Consider the following 22,012-nt stretch of genomic DNA (forward strand, 5'->3'; position numbering starts at 1 on the left):
CCCATAGGGTCCTGTGGCTTTGGGGGGCAGGGGGAAGAAGGTGAATGGCAGGTAGATCCTGCAAGGTGGGGGGCTGGCATGGGGGGGGTCCATGGGGCTGCTGTGAAGGGTCCCCGAAGTAGCATGGGCAGTGGGACACCTGTGGGGGGGTGCCCAAAGGAGGAAGGGACTGGGTGGCTGTGCCGGGGCGTCCTTTGCGGGGCGCTGGGGCAGGAACCTGGGTAGCGAGGGGGGCGGGGGGCTCCAGGCAGGCCCCGAGGTGGGCTTGCGATGGCCCTGCAGCGCCTGGCGGAGGCATCCTGCAGATAACCGCTTCGTGTCCCCGCTCTTGCTGCAGCCTCGCCCATGAGCTGTGTGCGCAAGCCCGTCCTGGGCTCGGTGTCCAGAGAGCATCCTTGTGCAAGGGGGCTGGTGTGACGAGGCCGTACAAGCGTTACCCGGTCGCTTCTGGGAAGAAGCGTGCGGATGCGGCTTTCCTCTAGGGCTCCGAGACGTGCGGGAAACTGCCCGACGGTGCTGATCCGAGAATCCCAGCCTTGTTGCGAGCCTTTAACGCAGCCCTTTTCCAGCAGGATGCGTTTTACTTTTACCTACACGGGAGACTGAAGCAAAGCAGCTCTACACATCTGATGTTTTTATTGACATCCTACTTCCGGTGTGGTTTTGACTTGTTGATGTTTCTTAGGAAGCAAACCCGTTGTTTTTGCTTGTTTTTGGCCCGCTTCAACAGGTTTGCGTACATTTAGGGTGAAGCTGGGGTTTAGTTTGTAAACATTTCGGGAAACCTTTCTAAATAAGAGATGCTTCATATTGGCATGCTTGTAGAATATGCCCTGTATCTTGATTGCATGTTAAACAATCTGCTCAATCTTGCCCCAGTTCCTTGGATCCTATATAGGTGTTTTTTTCCAAACAATACAATATATCAGAGTAGCCCTTGGCAAAGCTGTCTTGCCTTGTGTTTGCCTGCTTGACACTAGGTTCTCAAGGATACAAAGTGTAGCTTTGGTAAACAGTCAGTGGACCTGGTGCTGTAGCCTTCAATACAGGGTTAAAGCTTCTGAAAACCAGAATCATGGACCCCATTCACTTGGAGAGGTAGGCTTTACGACTTCAGTTTTGAGAGGATACAGGCCTCTGAAGTGGAGGGCTGCAGTCCACAGCAATTGCATACATAATCATCTTACTGAATGGGACGGCTTGCCTGCTTGGTGTAATTAAAAGCTTTTAAGACTTGTCTACTAAACTTGGTCTCGTGGTGTGAGAATTTTTACTGGCTCTTGCCATCTCTGAAAGAACTTTTTTCTTAAGGCCTGATTTGCGTGCTGTGTTAAACCTAACTTACATATGTTCAAAAGCCTTTGGGTTGAAGGAGCATAAATCCCCTTGACTTGGGTACAAGTTATGTTTTAAAATTATTCCCCCTTCCTCTCTTTCCGCTTTTTTTTTTTTTTTTTCCCTCCCCGCCCCCACCAAAAAAAAAAACAAAACAGTTTTTAAAAAAAAATCCTCTTGGCAACATCAGCAGTTGCAGATGATGGTAAAACATTGCTAGTAATGGATCAAGATGTTAATTGTCTGTGTGCGTATTCAGTACACTAATAGTAATAGAGTCATAACATAACTTCTTGTTCGGGCTACATGCAGCGTGTCCTCAGAAGATGAGTTGTTTTAGTTATCATTAAAAGAAAAATGCTTCTGTCTATTATTACTGGAAGGCCTTTAGAGAGACTGTCTAGAAACTTGTACTATGGGATAATGTTTTAAAGAGGATCAGAGTTCTGCAGAACAAGCTTGCTAGCTTCTTACACAATTCTTGTTTTCCTTTTTCAATGTCTTCATTAGCTGGCATGTTCCATGTGTTGATTATTCCTGTAATAGGAGCTATAAATAGGGGTTCTGGTCAAGGGTTTAGAGATGGAGAACAGCATCTAACACCTTTTTATTAAAAAAAAAAAAAAAAAAAAAAAAAAAAAAAATTCAACCTGTTGAATGACTAGGTTGCATGTTCTTCAATCCTAGGTTTTTTTTTTTCTCATTTTCTGTCTGGAAATTTTTCCAAACAGTTTACACTGAAACTTAAAATAGTTCAGTCTGGGTTTCTTAATGTCTGGTTTGCCTCGCTTGGGAATATCTCCTGTGTTTAAATAACCATTTCTTTTTATATTTTGATATATAGGCATCTAAGCCAATCCCAGGGTCTTGTTCTGTAAGTGGCTATAACAATGCTTCAGGGCCGAGAAAGCAAAACCAGCTAGGTTTGGTCTTCTGGCTCTGCACGGAGATGCATATTGCACCTATTAATGTGTAACTGTTCTGGAAAAGTTTGCTTGGCTTTGGTCATTGACTTAGTCTATATGAAAAAAAAAAAAAAAATGGATTTGTCCACAGTAGTAACTAAAGGGTGGGGTGGTAGGAGGAAGATGGGATTTCTTCCCTGGTAAAATAAGGTTTAGGTGACCCAGCCAAGGGTGTTTGTTTGCAGCCTAAGCTAACAAACGCCTCTTAAGTCTGTGAGAATAAATGAGGGAAAATGCTCGTGGTTTGCTTGGGTGGAGTTAAGGTGCAGGGCAAAACGCTGCATGCTGTGAAGATGGTTGTCCTGCTGTAATACTAATACAATCGAAGCTGGCTGTTATACAGCAGTTTGTGCTGGGTTGTTGATTAGTGAAATGTGCCTTCCCATTCAAGGAATCTGCAGTGTCACTCCTGGGGCAGGCAGCACTTTATAGACGGTGTCTGTTTAAACTACAAAGTTTTAATTAAAATCCATATAAAAGGTCAAAGGACTCTGCAGGACATCTTGCTCTGTACAAGCCAGAAATGCCTCTCTGTAAATCTTTAACTCCAAAGTGCTGGTGGATCTTAAGTTGCTCCTCTCCACGTGTAGCTTGAGAAGCCATACTCACGGGCACAAGCTTCTAGCTTCTGTCAGCTGTTCTGAGGTAAGTGTATAATAGCTGGTTTCTACTGCTTGCTGCCTCGCTCATTTAAAATATCATCTAGGCCAGGGCTATCCAACTGACTGAGGGCCGCATGCCCTGCAAGCTGCATTAGTGAGGGTGGCATGCTGTGGGCTCTACCAGAGCAAACCATGGGTCCCCAGGCTGCGTGGCTGTCCCTGCTGCTGCACCATGAACCTGGTACAGGCCATGTACCCACACAGCCTTGGACTCTCCCTCCATGCTGGGCCTTGCGCTGTCTTGTCCCCTGGGACAAGAAACAGCTCAGTCTCGGCCAGAGCAAGAGAGGGAACAGGGACTGAGCGAGAGCCTGGGAGCTGCGGTGTGACACCCCCGCTCCGTGGGCCACAGTGCTGGCCACCAACTGATCGAAGCAACTGACTGGTGCTTTCTCCTCCACTACCTTGAAATCAAGCTTCATTCTTTGCTCTGTGGCTATTGAATTGTAGGTCGTAAGCTTTTTTGAAGGAGGAGCCTTGAGTTTAACGCTGGCTTCAGGCTGGTGCTGTTTAGTTGGTAACAGACGGTTCAAAAAGGAGACGCTTGCCACTTGGGGCACTGCAGATGAACAGTACCATCTACAAGGAATACCCACCTGCCAGGAAATCGGGTATTCTGATCTCTCAAGAGGTACAGATTATTATGGCGTAAAAACCTAGTTATCTTTGCAGCCAGCACTTAAGCACTGATGATCTCGTGCTCAAGAAGGCAGCTGCTGGTGGTGGTCTTTTGCATGAATCTGCATCTTCAGGTGAACTTAAAATTTTAAAAGGATGCGGTCTTTAGCCAGCTCTTGATGCAGGGATGGCTACCTTAGTCCTGCATTAGGGTACGTCAAGAAGGGTAAAGCTCAGGATCACAAATTCTTAATGGCAGAGGTGTCTCTGCTTCGTGTTCTTAGCTGCTGAAATAGCACTTGATAATGTTGCTGCTGCTGCTGCTTGGGCCGAGTGCTTCTAATCTGAGAAACACAACAGCAGAGACTTGTTCTTAAACGAGATTAGCTACAGACAGTACAGAACTTGGCTTTGCATAGCCATCTAATTTACTGGAAACGTGATCTCTTTCCTCCTCTTCTCGCTGGCGCTCCCTGTGCATCTACTTTCAAGTGAATGTTAAGGAAGCCGGTTGGGATAAATGGGCCTGGTGTGGGCTAGGAAGCTGTGACAGAGTTCTTCTAAAACGGGGCTGGGTGCAGGTTTAACTTCTCTTTTTTGTGGGGGGGGGGGGACCTGTCAAGAAAAAACCCAGGCAAACTAGACTTGTTTGTCTGAGTAGTTGTTCCCTACAAAACCAGGTTTTGTGAGAGGCTCCCTTGTTCTTGAATTGGCCTTCTTCCTCCAGAGAAAAGATAAATGGGATCCACATGCTTGGACACTAGTCCTTTTGGGTGCTTATTTGAAGTGTGTTATCACATGTCTCTAGATGATGTAGCCTAAAAGTCCCCAGGAAAATCCTCTTCAGTGCAACTGGCTGCGTCTAAAAATAAGGTTGTTTTCTCCATGGTTGTGGGGATTTGATATCTAGTAAGCAGGTTTAGAATACCGGTAAGAAACCAGGGTTCAGACCCTGCCCCCCCCCCCCGTCACCTCAACCTTAATGTTCAGTGCAGCCATGTTAGTCCTTGGAGCATTTGTGAGTCTCTCTTGCAATAGTTTTCTACCATCACCGTAATGTCTGGGGCAGTCTATATCATCCCTGTTTGTGTGAGACTAAGGCAGTGGTGGCACCTTGTTCTTGAATCTTTTTTTGGTATGAAGCACTCCTGGTTTGTTAGGAGTTTTGTGGTTTGCAGGCAAGCTGGAGTGGGTGTTCTTTTTGGGCTTAATGTCCATTATGTGCCTGACTGCAGGGAACTGCAGCACCTGTGATTTCCTTTCATTTGGAGTTCCTGAACAACTGTTCCTTCACTGGAGAAACAATTGCCTATAGTAAGCCTCTAGGTAATGCTGGATTGTAAACACGGAGGTTTTTTGTGGATGTGTGTCTAGATGACTGACCTTGTAATGGAGTCCAGTGGTAGCCTGAGCTGTGCATACTGTGGTACGGATACTCTCATTTGTGGTGTAGATGCCAGACTTGTGTCTGGCATGATGGTGACTGCTCAAGAGTTGATACTGCCTTCTGGTATGTGACTTGACTTGCTGGTTTAATTGGTTATTCTGACTAGCATCTTTGTCTTTGTAATATGGATGCTGCTCATGGAGAGAATTACTTGTAGGAAGGAAGGCAAGAACAGGCAAGTTGGAGCACTTGAGCATGTACGGAACTATTCAGCAATTTCTCTGGTAGGCTGTTGTCTTCTAAATACGTTTGTCTTGTTGGCAGAGCTCTATGTAAATTAAGTCTATTCAGACTCTTCAATGAAGCATAGAAGAACAGGTTCAAACTATTTGTCTGAACATGACTTTACCATCCACGTAGCTCTTCAGCTTTTCCAGAAGCAGTAGCAATGACTTGGGTTGGAGCTGGATGCTTTGTGCTCGGTCTTGGAAGAACAAGCTTGCATTCCCACTTAAGGTACAGTAGGTCTAACTGCTAAGAAATGATTTGCCTCTTAACTTGTTTTCAAATGCACGGTCTCTTGAGCTGCCCGCAGACTTTTCAGTGACTTTGAATACAGCTGCTTGCAATGGCTTTGACTATGAGTTGTGAAAGGCTGTAAGCACACAATTGGGATACTCCTTGTTAAGAAGATGCCACTAAATGTGGAATATTTCAGAAACATGACCCATCTTGGAGGGTGTGTTTTACTGCTGCCTACTGCTATAGTAGGAGTGCCTTTCTGCTATCTTCAGAGACTCCCTGAAGTTGGTTAGGGACTTTGCTAGTGAAGTCATCTGACCTCTGGGTTAGAGGTACCTTGGAGAGGTGGGAGGGACAGGATGGAGGGGAGCTTCCTGGGCAATTAAGAATACAAAAGGTATTCATGTTATGAGCATGACTTGGAGTGGAAATGCTTTCTTAATAGAATGGTTCCTTAAGCAATGTCATTGATCTGCTCACTATCAGAACTATTGACAGGTGAACCAGGAGGGTTTTTTGTTTGGACACTTAATGACTAATTGAACAAACTGTACTGCTCCTGATACCTATTGTTAGGTCCCTTCCAACCCCAGTACCTCAGCAGATGGCATCCAACCCCCCTGCCCCAGGCAGGGAAGAGTGCTGGGGTACTGATGAAAGCTGGTATCAAAGCTAACTAATACACAGATCAAAACGTATTGTGATGCAGGCTAGAATAATAACCTTTTTTGGTTAAATATTAAGTTGGTAGTATTGGAGAAATTTTGGTGCTACAGGAGAATCTTTCAAGCTTTGAGGTGTTGAATGCTGTAGCCATTTTGAAGATGCGTGTCTTGGAAGAAACCTGTTTATAAGTGAGCTCTGTGGCCTGGTAATTGCACAGGGCTATCTGGACTAAGGTGGTGTGTCTTCTGAGACTAATGGAGAAACTTCTTTATACCTCTTCACTAGAATATCATCCTGCAGTATCTGGAAGAGATTGTTGCTGATTCTGCTTCTTCGTAACTCTGTAGCCTACAGCAGCCAGAAAGACTGTGGGCAAAGCCCCTATCTTACTCTCTCCAGGGATGGTGAGCCCTTTAAACTTCAAAGGAACAACATTTTGCTGTAGAATAGAGGAGCCCTGCTTCTGACTAACACTGTTGTAGGATGGTGTGCCCATAGCTGCTGACTCAAGTCAGCGGGAGCTTTGTGCATGAACCAAGGCAGAATGTGGTCCAGGCTGCATGTGCAGAAAATAAGTGATTTTAAAATGGGGCTAAAATAGTTTGAGTCTGACATGGTACATTTCTTCTTACAGTGTGAGGTACTGTTGGTTTTTCTGCAAAAACTGCAGAGGTGAAGTATACATAGTCCAAAGCCCCTACATTCACATGTGATAAAACTCTAAATATGGAAAGGATCCTTCCGTCAGATGAGCAGAACTTCTACATGCCAACACTTGGGCTAGTTGTGTTTTACTTGTACAGATGACCTCCAGGAATATGAAGGGAAAACTGCTGTTACTGCAGCTATAATTGGGACTTCTGCTGGTGCCAGTACTTGAGCAGCGAGTTATTTTCATCTAGTCGCTGCTGTGATGTTGCACTGTTTACAGCTTCCCCGTGCTGTCTGTCTCAAACTGTCAGAAGAAGGATGAATAGTAAGAATTTAAGCATGTCAAAAATGACAATACATTTGTCAGCCTCCTTTCAAAGGAGGTGTTTGGCACCTATATGCAAGTGTTTCAGTCTGCTGTAGGAGAGGTGTCATGCTCTTAAGGCTTGCATATCAAAACTCTGGATCTGATCCTGTTCCATGTATAGGAAGCCAAAGTTATCCTGTGCCACTTAGTTGCAAAGCAGAGAGGAAGAGGAGGGACCCACTCACCACCTGCGTTAGCTGCTCCTTGGACTCGGTATGAAATGGGATCGGACTTGGCTGCCCAAGTTCATATTGCCTAATGGGACTGGATCCAATTCCACCTCTGTCTTACTAGTGCATCTCCTAATGGTAAGCACCTTGGAGGTATGCCTCTAAGCCTGTGCCATGTCTGGCTGCACAGCACCCCTTTGAACCAGTGCTGTGGTCACTGCTGTTAGAGGGTAGAAAATCACTTCTGCAGTGTTCTGGCCCTCGATCAACTATGAACTGATGAGAACTGGTGCTATAAGCACTTACCAGACAGTAGAATTAGAATAGCATTGTGACCTGCAGCCATGAGCCTTGTGGTGGGGGGTGGGATTAATTTGACTAGATTGCATTGAGGACAACTAAAAATACCAGTTTGACTTCTTTAGCCATAATTATAGCATGCTTTTCTGTAAATAATGTTCATTTTGGAACATAGGCCAGTTTGGCTTGCACATGCCTTCTGTGAGAAACAGTTATTCAGTGTTAATGATGAGTAGAGGGGTGAGGGAGGACTGACTTGTCCGCGGGGGGCGGGGGGAGGTTGCGTAGATGAGCTGGGGTACTCTTGCTGGGGTGCCTGTTTCTATCTGGGTCAGACTTGTGGCAGTAGCTTGAACTGTAGATAGCTGTCAGCTGCTAGGTTTCCTTCTTGGAGGGTTCTTGTATAGCAAACTTGCTGCGATCAACTAAATGCAAGTGAAAGATTTTTTTTTTTTTTTTTTCAGGGCTGACTATATGGTTTGAGGAGTTGAATCTTAGACCATTTACTCAGAAGATGCATAGGATTATTGGAGCCGCCTTTTCACACGGGCTGTTTATGAGCTGCTCACTTGTGAAGTCTCACATCATTGGTATTTTATGTAGTGGTGGGTGGCAAGCCGCAAGAAGGCATCAGACTTGTAGACTGAGAAGTAATTGTAAAATAAGCCATATTGGCAGTTAAAATAAATAAACCACTTTGGCTACATCCCTTTCTGCTGTTACAAGCCACTGTAATCTAGAAGTCTGCTTTCCTAATGGGAGGGAATAGGTTTCATTTAAATAAATAAGATTCTTCTTGGTACCACAGTGGAATTTTTAACGGTAAGGCTGCCTATTTTCTCAAAGCTGGATATATTATAATTGGGGGAAGAGTCTAGAGAGCATCTAGTTGCTTGAGTGGGAAAACGGCTTGGGCTTTTGTAGGGCTTTTGCAAAGAGCCATGAAGCCACTCTTAAAAATCTTCCACTGCTCACCTTAAAACTGCTATGTTATGTCAAATAACACTTTTTTTTTTTTTTTCCTACCTCAAGATAATGGAGGCTTTGGTATTTTGCTTGTTTGAGACCATGCTCTTGCTGCTTTTTAACCTCCTGTTTTGAATGCAGCAAAACAAACTGGGTTATCTTGTTTTTATAAATACTATTAAGGTTTTTTTTTTTTTTTTTTTAAACTTGGTAGTTAACTACCTGCATCTAGAAACCACTTCACCTGCACAGTTCTCTGTATGAAAGACTTTTCTCTCTTTTTCTGTTTTTAATTTGCGCTTTGGGAGAGTGTTCAAGTCAATTAGACTTGCATTTGCAGTAGCTGTGAACTTTTGAAACGGTTTAGTTCATAGGACTAAATTAATTCAGCTAGCTAACAAGGCAAACTTGTTTTTGGATGAAGGCTCTCAGGTTCTGGATATAAACCGTAATTTCTTCCTAAAAGGCAGAATTGGCTAGCAAGGTGTGAATTAAACCCTCTTCTCAAGCAAGTCCTATACCAGTCGGCAGGGATGAGAATTTTGTCTGAACTTGAATATTACTATGGGTGTGCATGGGGAGGGTGGCGGGGTAGGGTAGTAGGTGCTTTTCTTAAACCCAGAATTTCCTGTCCTTAAAATCACTGCATGGATTTACACTGTGAGAGCTCTCCCTTCTGGCAGACCAGTGACTCGCAGAACCTATTTGGAGCTGTTTGTCACTGATAATATCTAAAAAATGAGTGCTGGGCACATTTTTCTCTGCTCTAAATATCAATGGGACGCCTAACTAATTCTAGCATGGCTGATATTTAATTTTTAATTCCAAAATCCTGAGAGGCTGCTCTCCCTGAGGTTTGTTTTAGGTACTGACACCTTGATTTAGTCCTTGTAGTCCAGCCATCTGTAATATTGTGATCACTGACAGAGGTCTTATATGGGCTAATGTCTCAGTGGGCTGAGAAGTGGTGGGGTGTTTTCTGGCGGGGGTTCCCCCCCCCCCCCCCCGTTAAAGATTTAAAATTGACCATGTTAAAGTCGAGCGTGAAAAGTGAAATGACTCTTGTACATTGTCACTTGAAACATTTTTCAAGTGACATTTGATAAAAATCACTTGAAGTGTATCTATTTCTTTTATACGAGAAATGTTTCCCAGAGGACTTATTTTTTGGACAAATGAATAGGACTCTTGATGAGCAGTGTGGAGGATTTCATCTACCTGTTCAGTCTAGCGCTGGATTGGAAGAAGTCTCTTGTGAATTGCTTTCTTGCAAGTGCACATGGTTTCCTTGGCTTCCTCAGCCTGTTAAAGGGTATTTGTACCCGAAAACTTGCAAAGAGAATTTTTTCCAACTATGAGCTTGTCTGATAAGATATCAGGTTGACCCAAAGAACTTTGTCTGCCTATGTCCTTAGACCAACACGGCTACAACCTACGCCACCGTTTCCTTTGGCACTTGGTGTACTTCAGTCATCGGCGTGTGTATTCTGCATCAACGTTTCGACCTGTTTGTGGCTACTGAACTCTAGGAGGGACTTGAACAAAATAAGTATTGCGTGTCTTCCAGATGATTATTTACAGAGACTTTTTATTTGGTGTTTCTTCATCCTCCTTTGAGAAACGTTGTTTCATCTTCCATTATACTCCCAATGTGTGCCTTCAAGTTGTGCAGGAGGAGCTGAGATGAGATGAAAGAAGGAAAATGCTCAGGAGAAGATTGTGAGAGACTTGATCAACCCTGGGGACCTCATGGAGTCCTGTGTTTTGGTGTTTTTGTTTGTTTGTTTTTGTTTTGGTTTTTTACTAGTGTCAGCTTTTAATCTTCTTTTTTTTTAAATATAAAGCACAAGGCTCTCCGAGTAGATGTTCGGGCCAAGGTGGCTGGTGCTCAGCTCCTACCTTTCATGGTTAAGGAAGAGTGAAATATGTGACAGAAAGAACTGACCCCCCCCAGCAGTCTTTCCTGCCCAAGTACAAGCGGGGCTGGACCCAATCGGTAAGGTCCATGCCATCTAACATCTGTGACACCAGGGCATCTGCTTGAGTCGGTGCAGCTGTGCTTCGAGTGAGGTGCATCGGCTTTGCTAAAAGCAGTGTTAGCACGTACGACTGGTCTGGGTCTTGGCAGCAGTGTCCCAGCAAAGGATTCTGACAGAAGGTTTCGTAGCCCTGGCTGCTAGGGTTAAGGGGTTGATGACTCCTGCCCCACTTGGAGGAGGGTGGAGTGTCGTGCTGTTGACCCTGCTGCTACTTCAAGTGCAAGTGCAGGACCACAGCCTGGTGAGGTCCATGGATGTGGGTTTCTGGGCATCCAGATGAGGCTCCGTTTTAACAGTAGCCAAATTGATATATGCTTTAAACGGCTTTTGCACCTTGATCACTGTGTGCAAAATGACTGAGAACAGGAGTTGTAAACCGAGCTTGGTGGGAAAGGGGATCTATTAATAGTTGTCAGTTCCATTTGATTCCCTTAGGCTAGCAAGGCACTTCAATATTGAAACTGGTCTCATGGCTTGAGGGAGCTTTATTTTTAGTGGAGGCATGAAAATTTAAAAAGACATTTGAGTCGGGCTGTCTGGAGATGGCTCGTGCTGTTCAAAGGGCAGTCACTCCCATCAGTCTGGTCAGGTTATTAGAAACGGCAGATCAGGTTCCTTCAGCAGTTTGAACACAATCCTTCCATAATGGTAAAAAGTGGTTGTTGTAGAGCAGCTCTTATGGCTGCAGCCTGTCCTTATTGATGAATTGGAGTCTGAAACAACTAGCTAGGAAGCTGCTTCAGTGTTGGAGGTTTTCTTCTTCCTTTCACCAGCTTCTAAATATTTAGGACCTGATCATCGGGTCCCGTCTTGGTCTACTCGACTTTGTCCGGTTGCACTGTAAAACAGTTCTGTTTTCTCTTCATCCTTTTTATTCATGTACTGAGGGGGAAAAACTGTTCCTATACCGTCATGGTGGTGGTGGGATGGAAAAGACTTGTTCCATTGAAGTCTCAGACCCCTGCCAGAGATCTGAAGTATGAACTCAGCAGCATCTTTCCATGCAACTGCTTCACTAAAGTGATAGAGGGATTAGTAGGAGAATCTGTTGCCTCTTAACCATCACTGGAATCATTTTTTTTTTTTTTCTAACCAAAAAAAAAAAAAAATAGTCATGTGATCTGGTTCTTTTAATTTTATAAGTCAGTTTAAACTTGCTCCTCCTAAACGATGTAGATTTATTTCTGTTCTGCATCTGGTGTTTTTGTGTTTAAAGCTCCTGATTTTTTGCCTAGTGTAGGTGTCTTTCCTGTTGCTCTGTTGCTAATACAAGAAGCTTCGCTACTAGGATCTAGTGTGTATTTGTGTCTTTAAAAAAAACACAAACCACTCGTGCACTTTTTGGATGCTGTAATCGCCAGCTCTGAACACAGTGGAACTGGACTGACTTGCACAACATGAGAACTGGTCTATGATTTGACTGCCTGCTCCTTCCCATCCATTTCTTACTGTTACTGAGACGATTGATTGGCAACTTTAATCTAAACTGCAACTTTACTCCAAGATTGCATACCATGCTGCATCTAATGCTAATGGGTTGATTTAAAAACAATGCTGAGACACCCAATGTTAGTCTTCGTAGTGCAGGAGGATAAAAGACAAATTAAAAACAGATCCAGTTGTAATTCAGACGTCAAACGGGAGGATGGAGGAGGAAAGGGGCAACAGGGAAGAAATCATCTTAGGTGCTGTTTGGAACTTGCAGCTACTCAAGCCACCAAATGCACTGTTGCTAATGCTCATAAAAAATTATTACCTTCATTTTGAGGTACAAGAAAAAGGCGTGTTAGCTTATTTTAATACAACTTGGTGTAAGTACGTGGTGTTTTGTGACTCTTTAATGCACATTAAACTGCGTGTATAAGTGTGCCCAGTGACAGCTACTTCAGATAGTTTTATATTAAGACTCTAGTTAATGGCATGTGTTGGTTAAAGTTGAAAGGGATGTTTGGTATTTGGGGAACCAGCTTTACATGCTGTAGCACTGTTCCTTCTCCCTGCACTCCACCTCCCATTTTGGGTGTCTGTAAGGAGAGTGTAATAATAAGGCTCAGTTTCAGGCTGCACAGAACGGTTGTGGGCCTTTATTACCTCCCAGCTTGACAAGCTTTCCTTCTCATTTTATCACCTGGTGTCTCATCTGGTCATCATGCAAGTGCTTAAACCAATGAAGTTTAAACTGAAGTAGGCCTTAGTTGTATGTCTTCCTCCATCTGCACCAACCCGGAGCACTTCTTGGCTGTTGGCACACAAATTGTCTTGCACTTCATCCTGCCAAGTAATGGGGAAAGCCTTGAACTTTTAGATTTTCTTCCTGGATTTCGACATGACCTTTAGAGAACATCTGGTAACAGTGGTAAACGTTGCCATTGTCTGATGTGGGTGAGTGTAAGCTTTGGAGGCCAAAGCACCCCACTGCTAATGTGCTGAGATTTTGGTAGATGCCAATGACGTGACATTTGGTTAAAGTTCCACCCATTCTGTGCACCCTGCTCTGCCCTTGGTTCAGATTTAATTTCTTGTGTGCGACTTGGGAGCACTTTTTTTTCAAAGAAGGCCTCAAAGCCTGGGGAAAGTCAGCAAAGTATCTTAGCTGTTGGTATTAAACTTGTAAAGGGGTTGACTGTCTGATGTTAGTTTCACGGTGCACAAACACTGTATTTTAGTGCTAGGTTAGGTACCTGCCTTGTTCACTCTTTAAATAAAGTGCTGGGGTGGCGTAGTGGACTTGAGGCTTAAACCAGTGGAGTTTCAAATTGCGTATGTGCAGCAGCCTTTGTCTAATGAATTCTGGTGGTTTTGCGTTCTAGGGCAGTTGAACTTCATTGCCTTCCCCCGCCATGAGGAGGAGTATCTCCAGCTGACGGTGAACTGGCACCCCTGTCTTCTAATCCTTGGTCAGAACTGTAACGCCAAATGCCAACTACTCAACATGCTGTTGGGTGAGAAGCTGCTCCCCACCACCAAAATCAGCAGCGAGGAGAATTGTAAGAGGCGGCGAATCCGCTTCACGCATGGGACACAAACGCGGATTAGCTTGGCTCTGCCGGGGCAATACGAACTGGTTCATATGTTGGCAGCCCATCGAGGGCAGTGGGACACGATACCAGAGGAGGATTTGGAAATCCATGGGGACAGTGAGGATCCAGCACACCGAATAGCAGAGCTGGAGGTGACACTGCCTTACTCGCTGCTCAAGGTACCGACCAGAGGCACATGTCCATTATTGGTTCTTGTACCTTTTTGTCATTTTAAACTTACCGGAAGGTAAAGGGTTATATTTTAATGTTGTGTGATTAAATGATTGAGGGGAATGCCCCAAGGTAATTCTCTTTTAAAAGAACTGAAATATGGTGGAGTTTGGGACCTCTGTTTGTCTAAGTGTTCATTGCCAGTATCTGTCCTCTTCGTCACTACCATCCATTTCCAAAAACTAAACTTTTAAGTAGATAGCGCTTTTAAGCTGTCTCCCCAAATGGGTGCTAATCCTCAGCCCCCACAGAATCTGTTTTCCCTTTTCCAAAGCAACTCTCTCTAAAGAGCTGGCTGATGTCGCCCAGTGAGTCTGCATAATTTGGGTGCATAGCATAATCACTCTTGCTTATCTCAGAAATACTTAAATACAGAAAAGAGGTGGAGTACCAGTACCTCTAGAGGGAGCTGGGGGCTGTCGGTGCTTAAAAGGTGGCAGTGTAGCAGAATCCCAAACAACTTGGAAGAAAGTAACTGGGAGGTGGCGTGTTCAGCAAGAAAACAATAGTTGGTTAAGGGTTTTGTTCCTAGCTTTGCGCTGCTTCTGTGTGACTGTCCTCAGCTGCTTTTATGCGAGAGAGAGAGAGAGAATGCCTTCTACCTCAGTGCTGAGTCTTGACTTGTTTAGCAAATGCTGTGAAAGATCAAGGATATTTTATAGCAGTTTTACATTGACGTGTCTCATCTGTTACTGCAATGTTACATTTTGGAAGTGTGTTGACAGGAAGATACCTGCATTAAAAGGTGGGCATATCAAAACCTGGTGACATTCAACCCTGAGAAATGCAAGGTGCTCCATCTCGGGAGGAAAAACCCACATCGTACTTAGAGGCTCGGGAGTGCTAGGCTCACTAGCACCGTGACGGAAAGAGACTGGAGGGGGGGGCAGGGGGGTCATGATTCCCCACAAGATGAACGTGAGGCACCAATACGATGCCACAACTGGCAGAGCAAATAACTCTGGCTTGCATCTACTGGCATCTTGAGCAAGACCCAAGAAGTCATTCTCCCGCTTTACTCTGCTTTGGTGAAGCTGCAGCTGGAGTACTGCATCCAATTCTGGGCTTCACACTTTAGAAAGGACATGGAGAAGCTGAGAGAGTCGAGAGGAGAGCCATGTGCGTGATTAGAGAACGGGCTTTATGAGGAGGGGCCAAGAGCCAAGGGAGTTGGCGTGGTGGCAGTCTATAAGTGTATAAGCGGGGTGCATCAGGATCTGGGGGAGAGAAGGTCTGTTCACCAGGGCACCCCAAGGGAGGATGGTCTAATGGTCGCAAACTGTTGGAAGACTGTTTTAGACGGGACATAAGGAAAAGCCTGTTTACCATCCAGGTTGCCAGAGTCTGGAGTAGACTTCCTCCAGAAGAGGGTGCAAGCACCTACTCTGGATACCTTTTAGGAAATGCTTAGATGTTTTTCTTGCTGGGGTCATCTGACCCCAGCTGACTTCCTGCCCCTCGGGCAGATGGACGCAGTTCTCACAAGGTCCCTTCCCGCCCTAATGTCTCTGTAATCTCTGAAAAGGTAATTTGTTCTTTGTACTTACAGTCGCTTGCCTTTCTGAGGAATAGATCAGACAGGTTTTTAAACGAGACTAGAAGTGTGCATTTGCTCAAAGCACTCTCCTCACTTCATTCTGCATCTGGATTTTACGAACAAGACTGGAGAATAGGTCTTTCCTTGCTTCCAAATATGAACCTAGTTTTATAAACCAGCTTTATAGTAAGAGGTCAGGTGAGCCCAGTTGAATTCAAGCGCTAGTTGCGGTATAGCACTTGTAGCTTCTGGCTTCTTCTAGTCGGCACTGTTTAAGGCTCCGATCACATAGACGTACCATGCCACAAAATGGCTCTTATTTTGGCTTTGGAGCGTAGTCATGCTTTGTCTGGGATAGTTGAGCTTGGAGTGTTTGTTTAAACTGTAAATTGTAAGTGTTTTTACATGGTTAATTTTTTTTTTATAGTGGTCTTCTGAGTACAGTGGTACGCACAACCCTCTTGCAGATTTCTCGAGCGATTTGACAACAGACTCTTTGTTTGGTTCTAGCTGTATTTAGGACAATCTGGATGAAAACAGCCAGTGAGACTAACTTGAAAAGGGATAGCAAAGTAAGGCCTCCTTCAGTGGAAGGAGAGAAAAGTGCATGAGAGGTGGCATCAACTCTGACATGTTCTTATAAATCGTGTTTTACAGGACTAATCTGTTTTTCCCTGCTTTTTGGAAGACTTCTGTTTGCTGCACCACGGTACAGCCGAGACGCTAACAGGGCTTGGGACAGTTTCAGTGACTAAAGCATCTGAGTATTGTGTAATGCTGAAGGCTTCCTGAGTTGCTGTTGCTCTAACAGTGACGGCATGTTGTGGAAGCTAGCAGACTACTGTTGTCTTCCAAAACCACGCGGAGTTGGGTAACATAAAAATGCCTGCTGCTTGTTCGGCACTACCGGAGTGGCATCCATAACCAGAGCAGTAAAATACTATATAAATAGTAGGCTTTAAGTCTGCCAAAGGCAGACAAGGTTCTTTGGGTAAATCTGGTATCTTTTATTGGACCAACTCATAGTTGGAAAAATTCTTCTTGGCAAGCGTTTTTTTTTAACGAAGTCTGCTAAAGCTTTTGAAAAGGGAGCTTCTGCTCTTCTAAATTTTGGTACATGAATCTAGTAAATGGTTTCTGTTTGAATCAACTGAGATCCTCCAGCTCTCTGAAAAATCAAGCCAGGACTGGATTATTTTCAGCAGCTGCCTAGATTCCCTGTAGTCTCATCTGTTTTTAGTTAACAGCAAGCTTATGCTAGACTGGCATTTCCTGACCCCTCTTTTTCCAGGTGTTAGGGAGATGCATGATTTAAAAAAAACACCCTGCTACATTTTGTGGTTGTGCAAGACTTACAGTTGGTATGACAGGCTTGTTTGTTTGTTTTGGTTTTTGTTTTGTAGGACTAACATAGTTTGAGTCGCGTATCAATTGATGCAACAAACTGCTGGCTTTAAACTTTGCTTCAAATGATCTACTTCCCATTCCACCCTTTCAAATACTTACAAAACCAGACTTCAGTCCTGATTTTTGTGTCCCACCCTGCCTTTTTAGCAAGCATAGCAGATTCCTAGCTGGTAATGGATGTTATGGTGTTAAAACTGCTTAACTTACTCTTTTTGCACCAGAGGTGAGCTGGTTTGGGTGTTTTGGATTACATGCAGCTATTTTGTTCAGGCCTTTAACTTAGAAACAGGTCTGAATGCTTGTTTACTAGCTCAAAACATGATGGAGGTTTCCTCGTTATAGTACTGGCTTCACTTTCCCGTTTTGATTAATGTATTCATGGGACAGGAGTAACCTTTGTTTATTTTCTCCGTGATGAATCCGACTTCAGTTGTGAATGAGCTTCGAGGTTGTTGATGACGCTGAAGACTACATGAGGGGCACACTGAGCGTCTCTCCAATCGTTTCTTTCAAACTGGGCAAACTCCTTTAGGAAGGAGACAAATTGTGCCAAGTGAGATGTCAAAGGCAAGACTTTCAAGCCCTGTGATCCTGTTTAGGGATGTGAACCAAAGTGACCAGCCCTAAAAAAGGGACTCGGCAGGCTCAGCAGCTTGCACCAGAAACTGAGTTGCTGGGCGCAGTTTAAAATACGGCTGCTCCATTTAGCTATCTAAATGAGAACAGCGCTTCTGTGAATGTCTCAGACTTACTGTATATTGCTGTGCTGAAAAATTAAGGGGGTTTTAAGCAAGTGTGAAACTTGTTTTCTTACGCAGCCTCCCGGTGTTAACCAAGAGCCCTGTGCATAGTCGGAACATGTTAAGCAGTCTTAGCATGTGAACCTTTAGCCTGACAATCAATCTTTTGATGTCTCGGGCAGGCTTTACCTCCCTTCTGGATTATTAAAAGATGTTGTCTTGCTTACAGGAGCCAAGAATCTAATTGGCACGGGTAGGGTGGTGTGGGAGCACAGCTGGCAGGTATATTAACTGAGACATTTATACTGCAAATAGCATTGCCGGAAAAGCTGAATTTGGCAATCTGCCCCTCTTTACACACAGCTTGCATGTGGGTTATGGAGAATGATCCATCTAAATGGCAAGACTACAGATCTATGCTGGAAGTAAATGTTTGCCTGTCTCCCAGGATTGATAAGGTTCTTACTGATAGTATCTTGCAGCTCTCAGCTAAGTCCCGGTGTGTGTCCATTGTGCAGGGATGAGGGAGGAAGACTGCAGTAGTTGAAAGCTAGGAGTATTAATGTTTTGAGCTTTTTTCTTTTCTTTCATGCACTTGATTGCAGGTCATTCTTTGTGCTTTGTTACCTCTGTGCATTGCTACAGGTGGTGTCTTGGGCCATGTGCTCAAGGCTGTTTCAGGTGCCTTTCAAGCTAGGAAAAAGTAAAAAGATAGTTGCATCATTTGTTTCCTGCATTATCATTTGGGTTTCCTCAAGAATGGAGTTCAGTAATCTGGCAAACTTAGTTTTACTGTGAAGGTTTGTGGGTAGCTGCTGCTTTTTTTGGGGGGGGGAGGGGCAGCAGTGGAATGTAGTTCTGTATGGGTTTTTTAAAACTGAATTACTGTTTGTCACTTGGATCACAAAGCGACTGCATCCTATAATAAGTCTCTGATTATAGTTTTGTTTTTTCCTTGAACTTTATCTTGCAAGGTATTTTTGGCTGTGACTTGCTATGTGAAAACCCTAACTGGTATGGATCTTGCCTGAGGGACTCTTCCTTCCACGGCTTCCTGTGGTGTTATTCCACTTCTGAGGTGGGCGAGAGTGCTCCTGCTAAGCACGAGTGCTCAATATCTGAGTTGTTCTGTGTAGATTCATTTTGTATCATGTCCATCGGCCTCAGATGAGTGGTGGAAGTACTCTGTCCTTAAAAGTACCAGCCGTGGAGTTTATACCTCCTTCCGCACACACCTTACTAGGTGTGTAGGCCTAGATCTCGCATTTGAAGTATTGGAGACTAATTAGTCCTGTATTTTCTGCTGGTTTGGTGCGTGTGTTGTGGTGGGACAAGTTCCTTGGCTTTGTAGTCCTGTAAAAATAGTCTTCTGCTCAACTGGTCTAGTCTTGCTTGGTATTCAGACTTGTTGGCTAGCCTTCCCCTAACGGAAGAACAAAATCCAATAGGGAAAGGCTGTTTCACAACTAACTAGTTATCCAACAAAGAAATATATTGGCTATCGCTCTTATTTCAAGGGGCCCTGACACACATTGCTACTGTCAGCCTTAGTGGTTCAGGATCAGATCCTTGAGTAAGGATTACCGAGATTTGGCTGGAGTAAAATATTGAGCAAATTGACTTCAAGTGCATAATCTCTGGTGTGAGTCTGTAAAATCCCACCCTAATTCAGAGCTGCTTCATTACTAAAAACTGGAAGGTCTCCAAATGTGATCTGGGAAGGAGCATATGCATATAGAAGGGGTCCCTTGGAAGCAATAGACTAGCTCCCCGCCGCCGCCCCCCCCCCCCACTCAAGAGGGGAAATGCATGCAACTATAATTGAACTTTTTGGGAGTGTCTTGTGTGTCTGAGAAGATGACACCACATATTTGTCTCCTAAATAGCATTTAAATTATATAGTATCAGCAGTTTCTTCTTGCCTCTTACCAATTAACTTCATCTTGCTCTTGGAGAGGGGGTGTAACAATCATCCGGCAGTTGCAGAATGTAGACCCTAGATGCGCACACAGTTGGTTTTTGAGGGGTGTGTTTGGGCTGGGGGGCTATGCTTGGCTGGCTGGCTTGCTTCACGATTCCTCTGCAGTAATGCAGTAAGCATGTCGGGCAGTATTTTCCAAGTTACTAATTTGCCTTTTAATAGACTTGTGCCCTTGATGCTCTTAAGCTCTAGTATTGTTTTGTAAGAGAGGGTCTCTCTTTAATGCTGAGAACATGAACGTGGCTCCCTGACCATAACTCCTTATCTGAAGCTCTTGACAAACTTATTGGAGCCTATTTAATGAGACTTGAATCTGAGATCACAGTAACGTACTTTTAATGGCATTTTTTATGAGTTGTCATGTGAATATCAGTTCTAGCTAATGCAAGTCCTTTCCATTTTATCACGCTTCAGGAGGAATTGTAGCTTGCCATAGAAATGCTGCTGGGCACTTACAGACAGATCAGATTCCTTCCCTGGGAGGATGAACCCAGTTAATTCTTTCAGTAGCACGTTTGAGAGTATATGATAATACTGAAAGCCTATGAAACTGCACAAAAGTGGATTAAATGCTGCTAATGTTGCCGGAAAACCCTACAAGGCCTCTGCTGAAGCAGTAACTGGTTGCTCATGCTGTATTTTGTTCTGAGAGGGTTGGGTTTTTTTTTTCCTGTCTCCTAGAGACAGCACTGGCTTCCTCCTTTGTTTACAGTCATTGGTGTGAGTCATCACATCAGTCATGGTGAATATTGCAGAATTGCACTTAAAAATCTACTCTAACTTGTACCCGTGTCAGGCCCGATCAGGCGGGTTTAGGTTTCCCCGCTTGGGAGTCCCATGACGGTCATAATGGGCAAACTGCATGCAAGGATTTTCCTTGAAGAAAAGGGATGTGATCAAATTGTTTCACTTTTCTTTTATTTTTCCCACCTGCTCCAGAGTTGAAGTTCCTTCTGGTGGCCAGTGAAGATCTGCCGTTGGCTTTTAGACTTCTTAGGAGAGCTGCTCATCCTTTCCTTTAAGCTCTTAATAAAGTAGCATGAAGGATTGTAACCATTCACTCTGCCCAAAGGTGATGGTTGAATTCTTCCCCAAAAGGCAAAGGAAGCCTGTTTTTGGGAGCTGGCTCTTGCAAGTAAGGCTTAACACTTTTTCATGGTTTCCAAATGGCAATCTCAACATGAGGATACAGGTAGTTCTGGCAGAATATTCTGATGAGCCGTCCTGGGGAAATGGGTGGTTCTGCGAAAATTAAGTGGTAGTCATCTGTTTCTTTTTTTCGGTCCTTTCCTTAAACATCCTTCAAATGCAGGTTCCTTGGAAGATGACTTGGCACGCTAGCTGCCCCTGGAAACTGGCCGAAAAGAACCGACTGGGACGAATGTCTGTCTGCTCAAAGGGCAGGGCATCTGCTAAAATAGTGTCAAACTTCAAAACAAAGCCACCTCGTCTTGAAACGAGCTATTGCAAAATGAGCTACGGTATGAGTTTAGAGAGAGTAGCAGTTCCACATGAACTCCCCAGGCGGGCATTTGTCCTCGGAAGCACTTAAGTCCCGACTAAGGGTGACCATCCAGGGAGCTGGCCTGAAAGAGCTATCCCATGCTACCTTAGAGCATGTATGTGTATGTATTAGTCCAGCTCTAACGCTGAAACAAAACCTTTCACTCGGAGGAGAGCACTGTCTTGGTCTACTGTGGCCTAATATGTTAGGATTTCTTCTGCTTTGCATCTCTAGCAAAGAATTTCAAAGCGCTGTGCAGAATTTGGATGGATTTGAGATGAAATCTCCACGTGCAAGTAAATTGTTCCATTGTATTGAAACCAGATGTCACTGCACATGGTTGGTGAGAACTTTACCAGCAGTCTCACCTTTTTTATTTTTAGTTTTTTTTTTTTTTGTCCTTCAGTATCTGTACCCATACATAAAATAAGCAGGATTTTGAATAAATGTCTGAAATAAACAGTTGGGCTGAACAAATGTAGCTTGGGGGGAGGGGGGGGAACCTTTTAAAATGTGCCAAATTCCAAAGTCATAAATTCGCCTCCTATCGGTCGGCTCTGAAGATGGAAGCGGAGAGGTATCTTGTGAAATGAGCATCTGATAACCTTAATTTTAATTCTAGAGAATTCAGTGCTGTTAGGATTGTTGGTGGTGATTTTTAGGGGTTTTGTTTTTTTTGTTAGTCGTATAAATTTTGTATCCAGCGGTAGCTAGAAAGGTAACGCAAATCCTAGTAACGAAGTGATTCCCCTGGCTGGTATTACTTGGCACCTTGGACTTGGTTCTGAATTCAGGAAAAAATTATTCTGGCGTTAGCTTGGTGCAACAGACCATGTTTAGTGTTCTCATGCTCCAGCACAACAGTAATTGACTGGGCTTGCACACTGCTGGACATTACTGAAATTCAGAACTTTGTATTTATTAAATACTTAAACATGGGTCCC

The 22,012-nt window shown here is 44.1% G+C and overlaps 1 protein-coding gene across 1 annotated transcript in view; it reads left to right on the forward strand.

Annotated features, from left to right (window-relative positions):
• DSTYK (dual serine/threonine and tyrosine protein kinase) overlaps positions 1 to 22,012 on the forward strand; it is a 40,989-nt gene that overhangs the window by 1,873 nt on the left and 17,104 nt on the right. Inside the window, exon 2 of the mRNA XM_019546482.1 lies at positions 13,459 to 13,847. Within this exon, the coding sequence (XP_019402027.1) occupies positions 13,459 to 13,847 (389 nt within the window). The remainder of the gene's footprint in view (positions 1 to 13,458; positions 13,848 to 22,012) is intronic.

Source organism: Crocodylus porosus, unplaced genomic scaffold, assembly GCF_001723895.1.
Source record: "Crocodylus porosus isolate Cpor-Errol unplaced genomic scaffold, CroPor_comp1, whole genome shotgun sequence".
Classification (NCBI taxonomy): domain Eukaryota; kingdom Metazoa; phylum Chordata; order Crocodylia; family Crocodylidae; genus Crocodylus; species Crocodylus porosus.